At 38.9% G+C, this 22,878-nt stretch overlaps 1 protein-coding gene and 1 pseudogene across 1 annotated transcript; one reads left to right on the top strand and one right to left on the bottom strand.

The window, feature by feature from the left end:
* The first annotated feature begins 13,794 nt into the window (after positions 1–13,794).
* LOC148292933 (uncharacterized) lies at positions 13,795–16,127 on the top strand. The gene is made up of 3 exons (XM_088244508.1): positions 13,795–14,829; positions 14,907–14,968; positions 15,437–16,127. Exons 1-3 carry the CDS (start codon positions 13,795–13,797, stop codon positions 16,125–16,127), a joined length of 1,788 nt encoding a protein of 595 aa, XP_088100634.1.
* A 1,889-nt stretch (positions 16,128–18,016) lies between these two features.
* On the bottom strand, positions 18,017–21,343 carry LOC148292932 (uncharacterized; annotated as a pseudogene).
* Between the last annotated feature and the right edge of the window lie 1,535 nt (positions 21,344–22,878).

Genomic DNA, 22,878 nt, shown 5'->3' with positions numbered 1-22,878 from the left:
TAAGAAAACATAAAGGAAATTATAGATGGATCAATAAGAAATAAACTCAAACTATGTGGAAGCCAATTTCCAATTAAGCAAATAACAAATAGGAATCCAATAAAGAGAAACAGTAAGAGAGAGAGAGAGAGAACCTTGGAGATGGAGTTCAAGGGTAGGTGGAGACTGGCGGATGGATTCTTTGGTATGCTTCATTTGTTTCTTGGCAGATTTTGATGTGGTTTTCTTTGGACGTAAATGTGAACGTGAAGGTATGGCTTGCTTGTTGACTGGTTGCTGTGAGTTTACAAAGAAATCATATATTCATATGGAATGGCAGATAGAGCAGAGAAAGAATGCTGTGAGTTTTTATAACGTTTTTGAAATTGAAACGGTCAAGGAGGGAAATACATAAGAGGTTGTTGGGTCTCTATCTCTCTGCATCAAGTTGAATCTGCTCTGCATTTTAAGTGGTATACAAGTTGAATCTGCGTTTTAAGTGGTTTACAAGTTGAATTTGCTCTGCATCAAATTCATTACACTACAAGAAAAGTAAGTATTTACGGCGTGCATCTATTGCGTGTCGTAAAAGGATAGTTTTTATGGCGTGCATAGCTTGGTTGACAAACAAATCACCATTGGACTGATAAGAAACCTTCAAGCCCAAGAAATAAGTAAGCTGGCCAATATCTTTCATATCAAACACTTGTCCCAAATCATCAATCACAGATTGCACTAGGTTAGAACTTGAACCAGTGATGATAATGTCATCCACATACAGCAAAAGAATAACCACATTACTACCATCATGCTTCACAAAGAGACTAGGATCGGAGTGTGAAGACAAAAAGCCCAAAGCTGGAAGATATCCAGTGAATTTGGCATTCCAGGCACGTGGTGCCTGTTTAAGACCGTAAAGAGACTTTTGAGGCTGACATACATAATCTGGATAATGATCATCAATAAATCCCAAAGGTTCTTTCATGTACACTTCCTCCTGTAGGTCACCATGAAGAAAGGTGTTGTGAAATTATTGCAAGCGCACAATTCGCACAAGTAATATAGAAATAAGTAGAGTGTTGTTCCCACGAAGACTGTAATTTCCTATTAACTACCAATTATGATTAATTCAAAAGTTTGTCTGAACAATTGATTAAGAAGATTGATTGATTTAAGTAAACTAAAACAATTATGAAGAATAACAATTTAATTAACGATGGAAAATCAAGTTTGATTAGACACTAGAGCATCCGATTTCACCATAACCAATTCCACTTAATTCTTTTAGCCAATTAACCCTAATTACTATTCATGTTGACAGTTGGTTTCTCCTAATTCATTCGATATCCCCTCTCGAGCTCAACCAAAAGTATTCTTAATTAACAACCCATTCTCTCTTGAGCAACAGATTTAGAAAATCAAGAACCCATTAAGTTCTATGAGAACCTGCAAGAAAACTGCATGAGTCATGTTAGTCCCTCTCGGGCACTCATTCAAGTCATGGTATTTGTTACAAGAAGCAAACACCAAACATCTCCTCTCGGTCTCCGCTTGGATCATCAATTAAATATTAGCTAGATATTTAAATCATTAAGAACAGTAACAAATACTCAACATGGGATAATAATCAGGAATTAATATAACTATAAAAATTAAGTATTCATGGTTAGGCTACATCGTAGGCCTAGCAAAGGAAATTAGTTCATGACAAAAGAAAATATAAACAAGAGAATTATTGTCATAAAACCGATTTGGCCAATGGACTTGATCTTCGGAGTCTCCACAGGAACACCTTCAAAAGTTCCTCAAGTAGTGCAGCAGCAAATCCTTGGCTCTCTCTGATGTTTCTCTAGGTGTATGAAAGTTGGTGGAAAAGTATGGTATATGGGAGGATGATGGTCTAAAGAGATCCTTAGGGTGATCTTATATAGTGTAAAACAACTAAACCCTACCCTTAAAAGGTCTGGAAAAACTCTCCTAAAGCAAAACAAAATCCCAAACAATTAAGGAAACAAATTAGGAAAGAATCCTTCTTTGACTTGGAAACACGTCAGTCAACTTGCACGCACGTTTTGGGGTCGTTCCACTTCCTAGAAAATTCTGGAAAAATATGAGAAACGTAGCTTTATGTCTAAGCTTTCCAGGAATATATTACACGCCACTAGGAAAAATCGGAAAGGTCTTCAAATCTTCAATCTTCCACAGCAGTGCAGTTCTGACGGGATTTCAACTTAGGCTGTCTTGACTTGCAAGTCTGGAGCATTTGGCTTGGTAGAAAATTATGAAACTTTGATACAATGATCTTCAATGTCTTAGCTTTCTTCTCCAATTGGCCTTGCGCTAAAATTCATTCGAAAAGTCGATTTTCAGTCAAAATCCTTCTAAGAGCGCAGAATAACTGAAAATAAGGAAAGTAAGGTAATAATGCTATTTTAAATTAACTTTCCCTACAAAAATCAAATAAAAGAGATATAAAAAATATAGTAAACAATGCACTTATCAAACTACCTCAAACCTATCTTTTGCTTGTCCTCGAGCAAAATTAGGAACAAAAACAAAAGCAAAAACAAAACGAAAAACTAACTAAACCACTTTCGCAGGTAAACTCGATGACACTTAGCATGTGCCACAAGCCGTTAAACCTCTAGGTGTCCCTAGTAGGAGGAGTTGTATCTCCTGAGGGTTTACCAATCACGATACCCACAAACGTTTAACTGCAAAACAAAGTCGTTAAAGGCACCACTTTAAACAAGCTAATAAAAACCAATGCATGCCAATCACATTTGCATCACTAAAGCTATGCCACTTTGAGTAGATTGCATCATAGTGTAACATGTAATACCAAAAGTCATAACATCAAAGCTTAAAGACAACCATACTCGAATTCCATGGAATTATTTCGCCTTGACTCTATTCTCACCGGATATCACTCTATTTTTTCTCTCGGAATCCTAGGCTTACACTCAAATGTCACATATGTGTATGAAGTTATGTAATGGAAATCAAATATTAACACATATGCTTAGCTTGAAGAATGGCAATTTCTGAAAATAATGTCTCATGAAAAGAATTGAATACTAAGAACTGGAGTACATACCTCACCTCCAAGCAAGATTTCCCAAAAGATCAGTTAGGTCTTCTACTCAGGTTGTAATGAAAGGCTAGGCTTGGGGTATGAAAGAAAGGAAAGGAATAACAAAAACTTAGGACATACCAAAGCATTATTCACAATCACATACATGGTCAGCTCCTTTTGACATTTTGTAGTATTCAGCGTCTAGCAATTGTGCATATTTCCTACTCCATTTGGAGTGATTTTGGAATTTTATTCTTTTGAATTGCAAAATACTCTTTTTGTTTTTTTTTTTTTTTCTTTTCTTCAGTATTCTCTTTTCTTTTTTTCTGCAATTTTGCACAAACACCTCGGTACAGGCCAATTCTTTGGTGTAGAGCTCAACCTTCTTATTTTCATCACTTTGGCACATCCTAAGCTATAAGGTATGGCTTAGAAACGGGTTGTATAGGTCATAGATAATAAGGGTGGTGAAAGAAAGGTTAAGTGTTTGGTTACAAAGGGGTTAATGACGCACACAAAAGGGTAGGATGAAAGGTCTTTTAGAGGGTGAAAACATGCATAGCCTAACATCATCTCTCATGGTCCATCCAACTTGGAAGCGACGTACCTACAAAAATAAGAGAATTCTTTAGTATCCAATACAAACCTAATGAGAGCAATCTAATTAAGAACAAAATGGAAGAGTGTTTAAGAGTAGAAACAATAAAACCCCTCTCAAAGAATGGCTTTTGGCTCAATTATCTCACAAAGGTAGCCTCCACTAATATTCCATAGTCATTCGAGCATAGCAACCTTGTCCACCAAAACATTACGAGTATGGTATTGTGAAGTGCAAAGATTATAATGCAATAACCCTTCATGGCAACACGTTAGTAAAGCATTCATGATCAAAACATGGCATATACATCTCTATTAGCAAGAAAAAGTAATAACTTTAACTAGAATTTACATTTTGGAAAAACTGCTTCTTTTCAATCTAGACCTTAGATCAGTTTTCAACAATTATCTCTTAAAGTATTGCACAGATTTTGACAAGCCTTATATGCTCAGAAAATAGACAAACAAACGCACAACTTCTCTTTAGAAAAAATACCAGAAAACAGAGTAGAACTTCATGAAAACTGATGTTGAAAACAGAAAACAGTACTGAATCGCAGAAAAATTCCAGTTCCAGACCCCTGTTCAGAAAAATAGCTATAACTTCCAAACGAAAAGTCAGAAAATTATGAGCCTTATATGGTTGGATTCAGCACGAAAAACTGAAGAAGGAAACACAGGCCAAATCTTCAAAGCCATTACAGATGAAAACAGTATTATCGAAACATAAACACCAATGTTTTGCATGACTCGAAAAAGACTAAAAACGAAAAAAATTAAAATAAAACGAATGTTACCCACCTCAAACCTAAACCAAACATTGTCCTCAATGTTTAAAAAGAAAATAAAAGCAAGGACAAAGAGTAGTAAAAGGGATGGGTATTGCTTTGTCTCTAATATGCCCCCTCAAGCTGATGGGGATGAAGTCCACATGAGCTTGGTCCGAAAGGATGAGAAAAGAGGAGTGGAGAGCCCTTTGGTAAAGATATCTGCAAGCTGATTGGAGGAACGAACAAAACGGATTGTCAAGAAACCTTTGAAAACTAAATCGCGAATGAAGTGATAAGAGACCTCAATATGTTTTGTTCTCGCATGAAAAACAGGATTGGCAGCAAGTTGAGTGGCACCCATATTATCCGAATATAACTGAATGAAAGACAAGGGCAATCCAATGTCGCGGAATAAATAAGAAAGCCAAACCAGTTCTGAGGTAGCTGTAGATAAAGCCTTATATTCGGCCTCAGTACTTGACTGTGAGACACTAGCTTGCTTCTTAGCAGACCAAGAAATGAGATTGTTGCCTAAAAATACACAATAACCCATAGTGGAGCGTCGTGTATCAGGACAACCAGCCCAATCAGCATCAACAAATCCAGTGAGAGATAAAGAAGGTGTAACAGAAAATTGTAAACCAAACCCGAGAGTGCCTTTCAAGTAACGAAGTATGTGTTTAGCTGCCTGTAGATGAAGATCACGGGGACAATGCATAAACTGGCATACTTGTTGGACAGCATATGTAATATCAGGACGAGTGAAAGTGAGATATTGTAATGCTCCAACAAGTTGACGATATTGAGCAGTATCCTCCAAAAGAGTACCATCATGAATGGACAACTTTCGACCACTGGGGACAGGAGTGGAACATGGTTTACAATCAAGCATCTTCATTTTCGATAGGAGAGAGAGAGCGTATTTGGTTTGAGTAAGCTGAAGCGAAGAGAAAGTTCTTTTTGCTTCTATGCCAAGAAAATAATGTAAGGGCCCCAAATCCTTCATAGCAAAGCGAGAGGACAAATAGCGAATCACAGATCTCAACAAAGAATCGGATGAGCCAGTGAGAATAATATCATCAACATAGACAAGAAGAAGCACGGTGCCATGGGAGCATTTAAGGACAAACATAGAAGGATCTGCTTTGCTACAAATGAAACCAGCGTCCATAATTGTAGAGCTAAAGCGATGAAACCATGCTCTTGGAGCTTGTCGAAGCCCATAAATGGCCTTGTGTAATTTACACACATGATGCGGATAAGTAGGATGAACAAATCCAGGAGGCTGTGCCATATAGACTTCCTTAGAAAGAACACCATGAAGGAAAGCATTTTTAACATCAAGTTGGCGAATACTCCATTTCATAGAAACCGCAATAGAGATAATAGTGCGAAACGTAGTAGCTTTAACAACGGGGCTAAATGTTTCATCAAAATCAATACCTTCTTGTTGAGTATACCCCTGAGCGACAAGGCGAGCTTTAAAACGCTCAACAGAACCATCTGATTTTTCCTTGATTTTGTAAACCCATCGACTGCCAACAATATTCATTGAAGGATGGTGAGGAACTAAAGTCCAAGTATTATTTTGACGGAGGGCATCATATTCTTCCTGCATTGCACGAACCCATTTTGAATCCAAGGATGCTTGTCGATACGTTGTGGGCTCACGTAAAGAGGATTGGAGGTGAGCTGTAAGTGCATAGTCAAGAGAATATTTACTAGAAGGGCGTCGTGTACCATCCTTTGAACGAGTGACCATAGAATGATGAGGTACTGGTGGTGGAGGAGGATGAGAGACAGTAGTATCAGAAGAAGGGGGAGCAGACGGAACAATTGGAGAATTTGGAGCAACAAACTCTTGCCCTGTAAGGGTAGTCGAGGCGGAGACATCTTGGGTATCAGTACCATCAAGACTAGAAGTGGCTGAAACTGGATCAGTTCCTGAGGTAATGTGAGGCAACTCTGAATTAGAAGATGAATAAAGGATTGGTTGTAATAAAGGAAATGTCAGAACCGAAGAAGGCTCCTTAAGAGTTGTTGAGCTGCTGTCATTGGCAATTTTCTGAAAAGGAAAAGTAGTCTCATCAAATACAACATGGCGGGAGACAAACATACGATTTGTATGAGGATCAAGGCACTTATAGCCTTTATGAACGCTGCTGTAACCAAGAAAAACACATTTCCTGGACTTAGGATCAAGTTTGTCCTTTCGATATGGGCCAAGAAATGGATAACAGCTGCAACCAAGAGTCTTGAGATGTGAATAATCAGGAGCATGACCAAATAAAATCTCATAAGGAGAACAATGGTTAAGCAATGGAGTAGATAAACGGTTGATAAGGTAGACAACCGTGGAAAATGCCTCCAACCAGAAACGACGAGGTAAATGAGCCTGATACATTAAAGTGAGTCCCATTTCTTGAATGTGCCTGTGTTTCCGTTCAGCCACTCCATTTTGTTGAGGTGTATGAGGACATGAAATTTGTTGAGAAATTCCACAATCATCCAAATAATTCTTAAAAACCCCTTGAACAAGTTCCTTAGCCCCATCACATTGGAGAAAGCGAATTTTAGCGTTGAATAAATTCTGACTCATTAACTTAAAATGTTGGAAGCAACTGATACTGTCTGACTTAGCTTTCATAGGATATAACCATGTGTAACGACTGAAATCATCAATAAAAATTATATAATAACGAAAGCCGGAAACACTAGATTGGGGTGAAGGTCCCCAAATGTCACAGTGAATGAGATCAAAAATAACAGAGCTTGTTCTAGTAGATAAAGCAAATGGTAATCGTCGGCTTTTGCCAATCTGACAGGCTTCACAAACTGAGGGCCAAGCAGACTTTGAAAAATCCTTATCTATTGGAAGTTTAGACATGACAGGAGATGAAGGATGCCCCAAGCGTCTGTGCCACAGAGTTCTGGAATCTGTATTAGAGCAAACCGCATCTACCTCTTTCTTTCTGGAAACTTGATTGGGAAAACCAGATTGCTCACCATGACCTATAGGAATGGGATACAGATTTCCTTTAACTGGACCTTCCATGAGTGTCTTCTGAGTACGCAGGTCCTTGATCACATAACCCCATGGGAATAACAAGAAAACACAATTGTTATCACGAGTAAATTTTGCAACAGACAATAGATTCTCTTTGATGCCAGGAACATGCAAAATATTTTTCAATAATAATGAATGAGATGGAGTTGGAAGAATACCATCACCCGTATGTTTAATAGGAAGAGAATTTCCGTTACCCACATAAACTTGATTGTTGCCTGCATGAGCCATTGGGTTTTGAATCACCCCTGGAATATGTGTCATATGACTAGTTGCTCCTGAATCTGCCAGCCAATGAGGAGATACATTCTCAGTGAATGAGTCATTAGAGGTGTATGGACCTAAGTGCATACCATCAAAGTTTGAAGAAAGAGATGCTTGGTGGCCATAATTATTTTGATTTTCACGGCGAGAATAAGAACTGCAAGTATCAGCAGCATGTCCCTCAGTGTGACAAAGTTGACAAATCATGCGAAGATTGCGAAAACCACAATCAAATGCTCGATCAAAGCCACGACTATAATTACGTCCATTGCCACGACCAGTGCTATATCCGCCATTATGATTGCCACGTCCACCGCGATAACCATTTCCACGATTTCCAAAACCACCACGACGGTATTGACTACCACTACCGTTGTCAAACCTCTGTGCAGAGTTGTTGTTAGAGTTGTTGTTGCGAGTAGAAAGAGCAACTTCATTTGTTTGAGAACCAGCATAAGCAATTGTAGAGGATTGATGTGAAAGTAGTGCATTAACTCTCTGCTTGTGCACAAGCAGGCGTGCCCGCAAATCATCAAAAGATGGTGGTTTCTCCCGGTTTTCAATTGCATAAACAAACGGTAAATAATTTGGTTCATGTTGCAGCCCATTAAGAGTGCGGGTTACAAGCTCAGAATCAGAGACAGAATGATTAATAGCAGCAAGTTTATCAGCAATCCCCTTAATTTCAGCAATGTATTCTTCTGCAGAATATGTACCTTTCTTAATACTTTGAAGACGGTCACGAAGATAATCAATACGGGCTTGAGATTGTTGTTGGAAAAGAGTTTGAAGAGAATCCCAGACTAGCTTCGAAGTGTGTAAACCAAGAACATGAGCACTAGTTCCAGGGGAAAGAGTCGCCTTTATACAACTTAAGAGAAACTGATCGGTTTTCATCCAAATCTTGTAGTCCGAATTGGTTTCTTCCTTTTGTGTAGTTTTGTCTGTCACTGATTGTGGTGGTGCAGGTGTGGAGCCATCTACATAGCCAAGTAGATCATTGCAAAGGAGCAGAGGCATAAACTGGTCACGCCACAGGAGATAGTTCTCTGAATCTAGTTTTACAGAAATATGATTTGATATGTTTGTGATGGGAAAAGAAAGAGTGGAAGAAGTGGACGCCATATGAAAAGAGGATTAATAGATTGAATATTGGAGAAGAAGAAGAGGAAGGTATTGGAAGATGAAGAAAAGAAATATTATTACTCCAGGTGAAGCTCTGATACCATGAAGAAGAATGGAGATAAAAACTTCGATGATGTTGTATTCACAATAACCAATATTTATACAAAAGTGTTGTGCACATAAGTCAAGCACGTGAGTGATGTCTCACATATTCCTAACATATCCCCTAAATCTATGCATTAAAATATGGGATGTTCCACAATATGGAATGTTCCCCAATATGGGATGTTCCCCCTGGAATAAAGGGATGGGTATTGCTTTGTCTCTAATAGTAATGAACGCGAGAAACACACAAATGAAAATTTAAAAGATAAGGAACGAAGGTACCCAGTTGGGTTGCCTCCCAACAAGCGCTTAGTTTAGAGTCAATAGCCCGACTTTTGGATGCATTTACTTGGGATCATCGAGGAGGACGGTGGTATCCTCATCAAGGAATGCAGTGGCCACATATGGTTTGAGTTGATGGCCATTAACTTTCAATGTTGTACCATCATGATCATTCTTGATTTCAACTGTCTCATAAGGATACACTGTTAACACCGTGAATGGCCCAGACCAACGAGAGCGAAGTTTACCAGGAAAAAGTTTCAACCGTGAGTTGTAGAGGAGAACGCTTTGACCCACATAAAATTCCTTCTTCAAGTTCAAGATGTGCTTGTCATGCCACTTCTTTGTACGGTCTTTGTAAATTTTCGCATGCTCATACGATTCATTCCGAAGTTCGTCTAACTCATTCAATTGTAACTTCCTTTTCTCACCCGCCGAACTCATGTCAAAATTGAGCGTTTTAATAGCCCAAAACGCTTTATGCTCCAATTCCACTGGAAGGTGGCATGCTTTCCCAAAAACAAGTCTATATGGTGACATCCCAATTGGTGCTTTGAACGCCGTCCTATAAGCCCATAGTGCATCATCCAATTTCAATGACCAATCTTTCCTAGAGGCATTAATTCACCGTCTTTTCCAAGATTTTCTTTAATTCCCTATTCGAAACTTCAACTTGCCCACTAGTTTGCGGATGGTATAGGGAGTGGACACTTTGTGGGTAATGCCATATTTTGCAAGAAGAGAATTAAATTGACGATTGCAAAAATGCGTACCTCCATCACTAATAATTGCACGAGGGACCCCAAACCTTGTGAAAATATTCTTTCGTAGAAATCTAACCACAACCTTGGCGTCATTAGTGGGTAAGGCAGCCGCTTCGACCCATCTCATTGACAAGCACATTATCTTCTTTTCCCATCATAACATCTGCACCCAAAGAGTCACTCCCACCGGTAGTAGGAACCTCCCCACTCTTATCCTCACAAGCCTTCTCCTTTAAATCACAATTATCCCTGTGATGACCATATCTCCAACAAAGATAACAAATCTCTGGTAGACCCTGCTAAAATATGAATATGGGTTTTGAATATGTTAGGTTCTTATTATTCTTCTCCATAAGGAGGTATATATAAGAGTTTACATGAGTGCTTTACAAGGAATTAGATCCAGTAAAGAATTAGGAAAGTATCTCCTAATTATACAATGATTTGACAACTATATAAAATAGGAAAGTAAATCCCTTAATTACAAGGAAATAAATCTATAAAATAGGAAAGTAAATCCCCTAATTAATCAAGGAAATAAATCTCCTTGATTAATTAGGAGACTCACTTCAACACTCCTCCTCAAGTTGGTGCATATACGTCACAAATGCCCAACTTGGTAAGTGAGTCATGAAATACTCTGCCACAAACAGCTTTGGTTAAGATATCTGCCAGTTGATCTTCTGATTTTATGAATGGTAGGCAGATGATCTTCTTCTCAATGTTTTCTTTGATAAAATGTTTATCCACCTCAACATGTTTGGTTCGATCATGTTGAACTGGATTATGAGCAATATCAATGGCTTACTTGTTGTCACAATGCAACTCCATTGGCTTTTCTGGCTTGAAGCCCTTCATGTTTTGAGAACATTAAAACCTTTCCAAGGGTTGACTTTAAGTATCTTAAGATTCGATCAACATCATTCATATGAGAAACACTGGGTGAATGCATAAACTGACTAACCACACTCACAGCATATGCACTATTTGGTCTTGTGTGTGCCAGGTATATCAACTTGTGATTCATTTCAATGGGTGTGTCAGCCAGCACACTAAATAACTTCCTCAGCAGGTGATTGGTGTGGTACTGGAGTTGAAACGGGCAAAATCTCATAAGACGGTTCAATTTCCTCCTCCTGATTTTGACAGCGTGGAGAGAACTGATCGTTTTCCTTTGGTGATCGGTCGCTGGATTTTGGCAGCCGGTCGGTTTGAAACAGCTTCTTTGGCTACCAGTCGCTTTCCACTGGCGACCGGTAGTTTTGAAGCAGTTCTCCGTGTTCAAAGAACTAAGGGGGGGGGGGGGGGCAGGTCGCTTTCCACTGGCGACCGACCATTTGATTTAGGAACTTGATTTGAGGAATTTGATGTATGAATTGGATTTGGATTCGGATTCAGGTTGGAAGGTTGGGATTCGGATTCGGATTCAGATTTGGATTTGGATTCGGATTCAGGTTGGAAGGTTGGGATTCGGATTCGGATTCGGATTTGGATTTGGATACGATATCCATGGCAGCGGAAGGATTTAAAAATAAGAGAAAAAAGATGTGTTTAGGGTTTCGGGATAAGAGTATATGAGGATGTGGGTATGAAGATCTGAATCTGAATATGAAAATATGAGGAATTTGATACGAGGGATTCGATACGAGGAATTCGATACGAGGGATTCGATACAAGGAATTCGATTTAGGATACGCGGATATGAGGAATACGATACGATGATACGAGGATTTAGAGAACACAGAAACCCTGTGAACACGGCTAAAGGACACAGAAACCCTGTGAACACGGCTAAGGAACACAGAAACCCTGCGAACACGGCTAAAGGACACAGAAACCCTGTGAACACGGCTAAGGAACATAGAAACCCTGTGAACACGGCTAAAGGACACAGAAACCCTGTAAACACGGCTTAAGAACATAGAAACTTCTCTTCAATTCTCTTCTCCCCCTGAAGAGAAGGGTATGTCGGAGTCAAGAAAGAGGCAAAATCTCCATGAGAATAAGAAACAGATCCTTTTTCACTCCCCCTCCCCCCCTTGAAGAGGAGGGGAGGAGAAATTTTGATATGAGAATTTAGAGACAACCGAGGATCGATTGCTTTGATACCATGCTAAAATATGAATATGGGTTTTGAATATGTTAGGTTCTTATTATTCTTCTCCATAAGGAGGTATATATAAGAGTTTACATGAGTGCTTTACAAGGAATTAGATCCAGTAAAGGATTAGGAAAGTATCTCTTAATTATACAATGATTTGACAACTATATAAAATAGGAAAGTAAATCCCCTAATTAATCAAGGAAATAAATCTCCTTGATTAATTAGGAGACTCACTTCAACAGACCCTCATATTCAATATTGTACCATTCATGATTATAATTTGCACAAAAGCTTCAAGAGGCTTAGATAAGTCCAATTCAACACATAATCTAGCGAACTTACCAGTATTAAGAGAATTAATTTTCAACAAACTGCCCAACAGATTTCCATGTTAGAATTATTGGGGTCTTAGTCGGTGAGTCGGTGTGTGGAGTTGGTGGTTTGGTTTTCCATTGCTTGTGGCTGTTTATTTTCCATTGTCTCTAGAAGTGTAATAGTTTATATTTAGTGTGGCTGTATTGCTTTATATTGTAGATGACGTATGGTGCTCTTTAAGCAGTCATAAAGAATATTAGCTAAATACTTGGAGGTCAGATCCCCTCGAAGTGATCCTCTCTCATCTCTTTTCTCTTTTATGAGTGTAAATCCAATTGATAGGATCTGGTCCTATCAAGTTGGTATCAGAGCTTCGAACTGGTGCATGCCGCTGACTCGCCAACTAAAGAAGAAATTGGGTATTCACAATCTTGACCACTACGTTATGGGCCATACATCGAATTCCCTATCTGCCAATGATTCCCAATTGGAATCAAGGGTTGAAGCAAGGATTATGGCTAATATTGATCAAAAGCTTGAGCAACTCTGGTTGTCTCTCCAAGATTCAATTTCTCAGGCCGTGGAGAGGAGTCGACACGAAGCAAGTTCTGAATCCTTCGGAAATCTTCGTCAACAAATTGGGCAAGGGGGTCAAACTCAATTTGATCATCGACACCATGGAGAGGTTTCTCCCCGAATGAAAATAGAATTTCCGAGATGGGAAGGTGGCGATCCTACGGGCTGGGTTTCTCTAGCGGAGAAGTATTTTCACTTTCACTGAACTCCAAAAATATCTAAGGTGGAGATAGCTGCAATTAATCTTGATGGTGATGCTATTCAATGGTATGACAGCCTTGAGTCCAGCCATGGAATTCCAATCTGGAATGAGTTTGTAGAAGGCTTGCTTGTGCGGTTCGGACCCACAAAATATGAAAATGTGGATGGTGAGCTTGCCAAACTCCACCAGACAACCACTATTGCAGAGTATATCAGTCGCTTTGAACGGTTGTCTAATAGAGCCCGTGATTGGATGAAGCAACAACTAGTGGGTACTTTCATCGAAGCCCTCAATCTTGAGATTCGTCATGAAGTAAAGGTGTCTAGATCCCGAACAATGAGAGCGGCAACCTCTCTTGCTAGAATGCATTAGGAAAAAATCAATGATGGTCGTCAACATGCTAAGCCCATAAATAAGTTTCCATCTGAGCCGAGTGCTGCTGGTTCTCGAAATACACCAAAGCGGCTTTCCAAAGTAGAGTTAAAAGAGAGAACCTCCAAGGGGGCTTTGCCGGTATTGTGACGATAAGTGGAAATGGGGCCATTAGTGCAAACAAAAGAGAATTTTGATGATTGAACCTGCCATTAGTGCTGATGACGCAGAGGACATGGATGAAGAAATTTATGCTGAAGAAACAAGAGGTTCCAAGGAAGAAGAGTTTGATGTTTCTGTTCATGCCTTGGCTGGGTATGCGAACCCACAGACCATGTGTGTGAAAGGTTATATAAAGAAACAACCGGTATCCATTCTCATTGATTTTGGCAGTACTGACAACTTCTTGGATTCAAAAATTGCTAGGAAATTGGCTTGTTCATCTACTAGTTGTGACAAATTTGAAGTTAAGGTTGTTGATGGGAGATCCTTGGCTTGTTCGGCGAAATGCTCTGATGTAGAAATTTCTATGCAAGGTCAGCACATAAGAACTGACCTATTCTTACTATCATTGGAGGGATATGACTTAGTTCTTGGAGCACGGTGGCTGCGAACCTTGGGTGATATAACATGGAATTTTTCCAAACTTGTTATGCGATTCACACTAGATGGGAAAAAAGTTGTTATTCATGGGAAAGGGTCTGGTGAAGTATCTACTGTCAGCGCTCATCAAATGGAAAGAATCTTGAAGAAAAGGCCAGAGGTATTTCTAGCACAATTATGCAGCATCAACAAATCAAATTCTTCAAATAAAAATTGTTCGGAATTGGAAGATCTCCTATCTGAATTTGCTGATATATTTGAGACACCTCAAGGGCTTCCTCCAAAACCCAGCCACGACCATCAGATACCTTTAGTTCCGGGGAGTGGACCGACTAATGTTAGACCATACCACTATCCATACATTCAGAAAACTGAAATTGAGAAAATGGTTCGTGAGATGTTGGCTGCTGGAATTATTCGATCGAGTATTAGCCCTCATTCTAGTCCAGTATTGTTGGTATGGAAGAAGGATGGTTCGTGGCGCATGTGTGTGGACTACCGTGTATTGAACAAAACAACAGTCAAAGACAAATATCCCATTCCTGTGCTGGAAGAGTTACTGGATGAACTTGGTGGAGCACAATATTTTTCCAAGCTTGACGTCCGAGCAGGGTACTATCAGATTCAGGTACATGAAGAAGACATACAAAAAACTGCATTTTGGACTCGTTAAGGTCACTATGAGTTTCTCGTAATGTCGTTCAGGCTTACAAATGCCCCATCCACTTTCGAAAGTTTGATGAATGGTATCTTTCGTCCACATCTTCGTAAGTTCATTTTGGTATTTTTCGATGGTATTCTTGTCTATAGATCTTCCTGGACTGATCATTTAAATCATCTGAGTATTGTTCTCACCCACCTTCGGGAGAATTATCTATTCGTTAAAAAATCAAAATGCAGCTTTGGTACGGTGAAGGTGGAATGTTTGGGACATATTGTATCCAAAGATGGTGTGGCAGCAGACCCTTCAAAAATTCAAGTCATGGTGGATTGGCCAACTCCCAAAACAATTCGAACACTATGAGGTTTTCTTGGATTAACATGATATTACCGAAAGTTTGTCAAGGATTATGGAAAGATCAGTGCGCCTCTAACTTCCCTCCTACGAAAGGATTCATTCAAATGGGATTCCATAGCCGAGAGTACTTTTGCCAAATTGAAGAGAGCAATGTCCGGCATTCCTTTGGCATTACCAGATCTTCAAAAATTATTTGTTCTTGAGTGTGATACTTCAGGTATTCGGATTGGTGTTGTTTTAATGCAAGAGGGTCGTCCCATGGCTTTCACAAGCAAAGCATTGTCCCCATTACACAGCAAATGTCAGTATATGACAAGGAAATGATGGCCATAGTACATGATGTTACCAAATGGCGCCCTTATCTTATTGGTCGACAATTTCAAATCAAAACTGATCACAAAAGTATTAAATATATTTTGGAGCAGCGTGTTTCCTCCATGGAGCAACAAAGATGGGTGTCTAAATTGATGGGATATGACTATGAAATAATCTACAAGAAAGGGGTGGAGAATGTGGTAGCAGATGCACTATCACACCTGCCTGGACAAGCTGAACTTTCTGCACTCTCAGTTCCCCTTTTTGCTGGACTAGATGAAATTAGAAAAGAAGTGGATGGAGACAAACATATGCAAGAATTGATTCACAAGCTGCAATCAGAACCCAATGTGTTTCGTCATTACTCATGGGATGGGACAGATCTTAGATACAAAGGTCGCATTGTGTTGGTGACTAGTTCAACCCAGAAACCATCTCTCCTCCATGAGTTTCATGCTTCACCATTGGCTGGCCATTCAAGTTACCTCCGAACTTACAAGCGGCTGTCTCGTGCTTTTTACTGGAAGGGGATGCGGAAGGAGATAAAAAAAATTTGTTCAAGAATGCGATACATGCCAAAGAAACAAGAGTGAAACCATTGCTAGTCCAGGTCTCTTGCAACCATTACCAATTCCAGAGCACATTTGGACGGATATTTCAATGGACTTTATAGAAGGGTTACCTTCCAATCACGAGAAGGATGTCATCTATGTGGTAGTCGACCACCTTACCAAGTATACTCACTTCTGCCCGTTATCTCATCCTTATACTGCTGCTACTATTGATAAATTATTTGTTGAGGACATTTTTAAGTTGCATGGAATGCCTCAGTCAATAGTTAGTGATCGCAATCCAGTATTCACTAGCACTTTTTGGAAGGAACTCTTTCATCTCCAAGGAACACAGCTAAAAATGAGTGCTTCCTACCACCCGCAGATGGACAGTCAGACCGAAGTAGTCAACTGTTGCCTTGAAAATTATTTGCGGTGTTTTGTTGGTGATTGACCAAAGGATTGGGTTCGTTGGTTGCCTTGGGCTGAATGGTGGTACAATACAACGTACCACTCTTCAATCAAACAAACACCATTTGAGGCCTTGTATGGAAGACCCCCACTGCTAATTACTTCCTATACTCAAGGTAGCTCGCGTGTCCATCAGGTGGATTGCAACCTTTGAAATAGAGATCGCATGCTCGAGCTTTTGAAGCATAATTTGGTTGAGGCACAATCAAGGATGAAGCAGCAGGCTGATAAGCATCACAGTGAACGTGAGTTTGAGGTCGGTGATTGGGTGTTTTTGCGATTGCAGCCTTATAAGCAGGTCTCTGTTCAAGTTCGTTCATCCAAGAAGTTGTCTCCCAGCTTTTATGGTCCTTACAAGGTCCTTGATCATGTAGGACCAATGGCTTACCATCTTGACTTGCCTTACAAAGAAATTGGCTGATCAAGTTTCTGTTCAGAGCCAACTTCCTGAGGTCACTCTTACTGGTGACATTAGGTTTGAGCCAGAAGGTATCTTGGAACGCTGACTTGTCAAGCGAAGTAATCGTGCTGATGTAGACCTTTTGATCAAATGGACCAACATGCCAGTTGAAGATGCTACATGGGAGGCTTACGACTGTATAAAGGAGAAATTTCCAGGGTTTATTGCTTCTCAACCCTGAGGCAAGGTTGGTTTAATGGGAGGTGGAATGTTAGAATTATTGGGGTCTTAGTTGGTGAGTCGGTGTATGGAGTTGGTGGTTTGGTTTTCCAATGCTTGTGGCTGTTTATTTTCCAATGTCTCTAGAAGTGTAATAGTCTATATTTAGTGTGGCTCTATTGCTTTATATTGTAGATGCCGTATGGTGCTCTTTAAGCAGTCATAAAGAATATTAGCTAAATACTTGGAGGTCAGATCCCCTTGAAGTGATCCTCTCTCATCTCTTTTCTCTTTTCTGAGTATAAATCCAATTGATAGGAACTGGTCCTATCATTCCAATCCTCTTCAGTGCCCACACATCAAAACATGCAAGTTGAATTCACTACAAGAAAAACAGGTATTAGTGGCCACCCACTTGGTCACAGAAACTACCCTTTTTGGTCACTGAATGAAATCAGTGTCCAAATATTGGTGGTCACTAGAAGCTCGTCACAAATTCTACTTAGTGGCCAATATCAACTATTGGTCACTACAACACAAAGAATTAGTGACTATCCCTGTCTGGTCACTAATTAAAACGCTATTAGGGACCACAACTTTGGTCACTAAAGGGCTTACAATTTGGTCACCAAAACATGCAATTTGGTCACTGAAACTGAGTCACGTGCCCACATTAGTGACCTGCTTGCTTGGTCACTAATGTATTTCAAAAAATTGGTAACTAATTAGGTTTACCTCTCCATGTTCTTTATTTATTGTATTACAATATGAAATCACTATTAATTTCTTTTAAACAGTGCTGTAGATAAAATTTATAGCATCAAATAATCCATTGCGTTCAAAAGTAATCCATATATCTAACATTCTTCCAACAAATTCACAAGATGTCTCAAAAACAAAATACTAGATATTTAAGTTCAACATAAATGTCAAGTGATTCCCAAAAACAAATAACATAAGATTCATCACTAGTAGATTGTCTTCTACCCTTTATCCATCAGATCTGCATCAAACAAAGAATAATATCAGTTCTTACTTGGGATGCACTAAACTGGGAATTAAGTATATTGTGCAGTTTGCAAAATTATATTGTAGTAAGATGAGAGTTATAACCTAACCTCATTGATGACGAAGTCGAGGATAACTGCTGCAGCAATCTTTTTACTAGTTCATCCGTCTCATTTTGCCTTGCCTGTAAACCTGCTAACTGATACTTTTGTGCAGCAGAATTCTCCTTCATTTATGTTAACTCATTTGCTAGAAGCATACATTGTTTCTCTGCATCATCAGCCCTTTTAGTTGCCTCATCTGCCCTTCTTTTAGCCTCCTCAACTGTTGCATGACTGCATTGTCCAGCTTTAAATGTTTTGGGTTTCGGACCTGCTCCTAGGCCACGTATATAACCCGACTTAGGTGGACCAACAACTTTAGAAAGAACTGAGTCATATATTTCATCATCAGACATCAATTCAACAGATTCCTCATCTGTTTGTGGCAGGTTCTTCAGCTTTTTCATCTCATCCTACATAGTACATTTACATCATGTTTATGTACAATAAAGCTCAAAGGATCTGAAAAAGCTCAAAAGCAATAAAGACTTACAAAAGCATTCTTGGCATCTTCGCCAACCCATGTTGTTTTCTTTGTGCTAAATCTGGTGAGCTGAAACAAGTCTATGCGGCTAGGTTCTTCTCCAGTTTCAGAATTTCTCTATTTCATGTAGTCATAGGCCACCATCATGTTATTTAGAAGTTCCATAAATTATAACTTCAAAAAATTTCAATGTAATAAGATTGGAAGGGTCAAATGAAGCTTACATTTTCATATCTAATACGACTAAAGGCCTTTGTCCCAGCACAATGTGTGATCTTCAATTTCTTTCTATTTTCCTTATTTTTTGCACTACTTTTCTGCAAAAATAAGTATTAAAAGTAATGAGGAGCATTAGATGTATAACTAAACTAAAAGTAATGAACACCAATAGGAGGAACTAGATACCTTCCACTCATCTTTTTGCCATAATTGAACTAGATAGTTCCAATCATCCTCTCCCACTGTTTGAGGTCGATTTTCAAGTGCCTCCTCGGATCCATATGCTAGAAATTTCTGATGCAAATTGTAACGCCAAGTGTAGTATCTTCTCTTCATGTGATCCTCAATAGCCATATTCACATGAGGTTCATTGCTCAAATTGAATTTCTCCTAAAATTTTAAAGTTAACCATAAAAAAAATTAAACATGATTTAGGAGCCAAATACCTCACAGAAAACATAAGCAATGGAATGGAATTTAATGTACTTACACGGACCCGACGTATCATCAATGTAACATCTTTCCTTTCGATTTTTTTTCCAACTATCAACTTGTAACGGAGCATTCCTTCGAAACTATGCACCCTAAATTAGTGATGTAGCTTTGACAATTGTTTCCTACAGCTCTCCTGATATGCTCAGGAATGTCAATTTCAACTAAATCACCAGAACGTCTCTTCTTTGATAGCTCAATACCTAGTGTCTGTCCACGCCTTTTTTTGCTACTTCTTGAACCTACATCAATACACAATATTTTCAATGTAAGAAGATTGACGAATTAATTAAAGACACTACTCTTTTCGTGAGTTTGATTTTCTATGTTATTATGCCAACAACAAACAGAAACTAAAAATTCATGCCAACAACAAACAAACAAACAAAGTTATTATGACACCCACCAGCAAGTTTAAACAGGCAAGTTAGCTTAACAAATAGAGAATGTATAAATAGCAATTGCATACTTGTAGTGTTGATGTCCTCTTCCAAAGTAGGAAAGTGAGCTACTTGAGAAGACTCCGATAGTTCAGTATCCCGTGGAATCACTAATTTATCACGGTGGGAGGAAGATGACCCATACTGACTTCAAGTTGATGGCCTGGGACGTTTGCATAGAGGTGTAGGTGAAGATGGAGGCGTTGATCGACATGTATTTTGGTTAGGATTGATGTTCGCAAGTCGGGGAGACTTTCGCAATTGATGCAATACCTTCGTAGCTCGTCCTCTACCAGCCATAGCAATTTAAAACCTGTATAAAAAAAAAATTAGAAACTGAAATATAAAAAGAAACTAAAATAAAACTGAAACTAAAATAGAAACTTAAACATAAACATAAACAGAACCATAGCAATCTAAAACCTGTATAAAAAAAAAACTTAGAAACTGAAATATAAAAAGAAATGGAAACTGAAACAGAAACTAAAATAGAGACTTAAACATAAACATAAACAGAACCAATATCATTATCATTAGAATTGTTTTCATTTCAAAAAAGCTACATAACAATATCATTATCACTATCACTAGCATAGCTTAAATCTTCCTCAATGTCCTCATTGCTATGTGCACCATCTTCTGCATCGCTTTCAACATGTTCAACAGGAATCATGTCCATGTCATCTCTATGTAACAACACCTCATCATCATTAACTTCCACAAAACTGACAAACTCATGCGACTCTTGCTGATATGGATCCTCGCCCTCTTCTACAACATAATTCAGTTCCTTCTCTTCTACAAAATCATAATTCCCTCGAGGTTGTGACCTCTCTACAACTCGCCAACCATTACCAAGCTTTGTATCCTTTAAATAGAATACTTGTTGTACTTGGCATGCGAGAACAAATGGATCGTTCTCATACCAAGTCTTAGTGATATTAACACTTTGGAATTTGTATTCATCTCCTTTGGATTTGCATCATGGCCATAGGTTAGAGCATAAGGGGTCATGCTTGTTGCCACTCTCTTTGAAGTCCTATAGGCCCACATTGTTTCTTATAGTTTCTCATGTCACTTCCTTGGATTTTCCTCAAGCATTTTCCTAATAATGTTGATATCCACCTTGTTGCTTGATTCTGCTTGTCCATTGGCTTGAGCATAATAAGGAGTAATTTGATTTTGAGTCTTCCTACCATATCCAACATTTCCCTGGATATGAAAGAAATCCCCCTATCTGTAGTGATTGATTCTAGTATTCCAAACCTGTGCACAATCTGCTCCTCAATGAAAGTGATGATCTCTTGGGAAGTTGTAGACTTAACTGGCTTGGCCTCCACCCATTTAGTAAAATAATCAGTAGCAACAATGATAAAAGAATGTTGTTTGCTGCTAGCTAGATAGATTTTATCAATGAGATCCATTGCTCAACCTCTAAAAGGCCAAGGTTTAACTACTGGATTCATGAGAACATAAGGGGCTTGCTGGATTGGTCCATGTCTTTGACAAGCCTCACATCCCTTGGAACATTCCATGCAGTCTTTCATCATAGTAGGCCAAAAATAACCATATCTTCTGATAAGCCAACATATCTTCCTTCCTCCTTGGTGTGCTCCACAGATCCCTTCATGAACTTCTCCCATGACTTTCGTGTATTCTTCTTTGCCCAAGCATCTCAAAAGTAATTCATCTTTGCTTTTTCTGACTAGATCTCCATTCCACATGAGATAATTCAAAGCCATAATTCTTATCTTCTTTTCAGCTAGCATAATTGGATATTGCAAATAATTGATTATAGGCAATCTCCAATCATCATTAGTCATCATGGCTGAATTGACATCTACATACATACCCCTAGTCAGAACAGAAGGCAAGCTCTTCTTCCCTATTTTTAGAATTCTTTGAACACAATCCTTAGGTATTTGAACCCTTGATGCTATTTGAGCCATTTAATAAACTGCAAGATTTTCTTCTCTCATAATTTGCTCTCAAGTCACTTCTTTGAACTCTACCAAAAGATTTATTGCTGCTACAAGGTACACTACTAACGTAGGATTAGTACACTTGTACTCTCCAGCAATCTACTTCGAAACTAGCATAGAATCCCCAAGAATTTCCACACACTGGACTCCTAGTTCCACCAACATTTCCAGACCAATGATTAAAGCCTCGTATTTTACTCTGTTGTTGGTACACTCAAAGTCTAGCTGGAAAGAATAACTATGCCTTATTCCCATTGGATCCTCCAAAACAATTCTGCTCAAGCAACTAAATCTATCTTAGATCCAAGGAGAAAGATGGATAGAATAGATTGGATTATTGAAGTAGATATGAGCTCTATTCAATAAGTCCACAGTGTCAATCTCCACAGTATCCAAACTCTCAATTTCCTCTCCTAGATGATCTGCTAAGAAGTCCGCCACTGCCTGACCCTTAATGGCCTTTTGAGGTACATAATGGAAAGCAAATTTTGACAGAGCTAAAGTTCATTTGCTAATTCTACCTCTCAACATTGGTCTGGTTAACATATATTTGATCAAATTTGCCTTAGGAATGATATAAATGGTGAAAGGTAGCATATAATTCCCAAGCTTGACAGCAAAAAAAGATTAGGCTAAACACAACCTTTCAATTGCAGAATATCTCCTTTCCACTTGTCAGAGTTTTGCTCAGATAATAAACAGCTTGCTATTTCCCTTCTTTGTTGTCTTGAACCAGAAGACTTCCAATGGATACCTCAAAAGCAAAAATGTATAACTTGAGTGGTTTGCCTTTCTTTGGTGGGGTCAAAACTCGTGGATTAGCGAGTATTGCTTGATCTCCTAAAAGGATTTTTGATGATTCTCCTCCCACTTGAAATCCTACTCTTGTTTCAATTTTAATAAGGAAAGGGATGAATTTTCCCAGTAGAATTGGAGATAAATCTCTTGAGAAAGTTGATTTTCCCCAAGAGACTTTG

This window comes from Prunus avium, chromosome 7, assembly GCF_965620075.1.
Source record: "Prunus avium chromosome 7, drPruAviu1.hap1.1, whole genome shotgun sequence".
Lineage (NCBI taxonomy): Eukaryota > Viridiplantae > Streptophyta > Magnoliopsida > Rosales > Rosaceae > Prunus > Prunus avium.
Note: the sequence above shows the minus strand (reverse complement) of the source record. Positions and strands in the feature narration are given on the sequence as shown.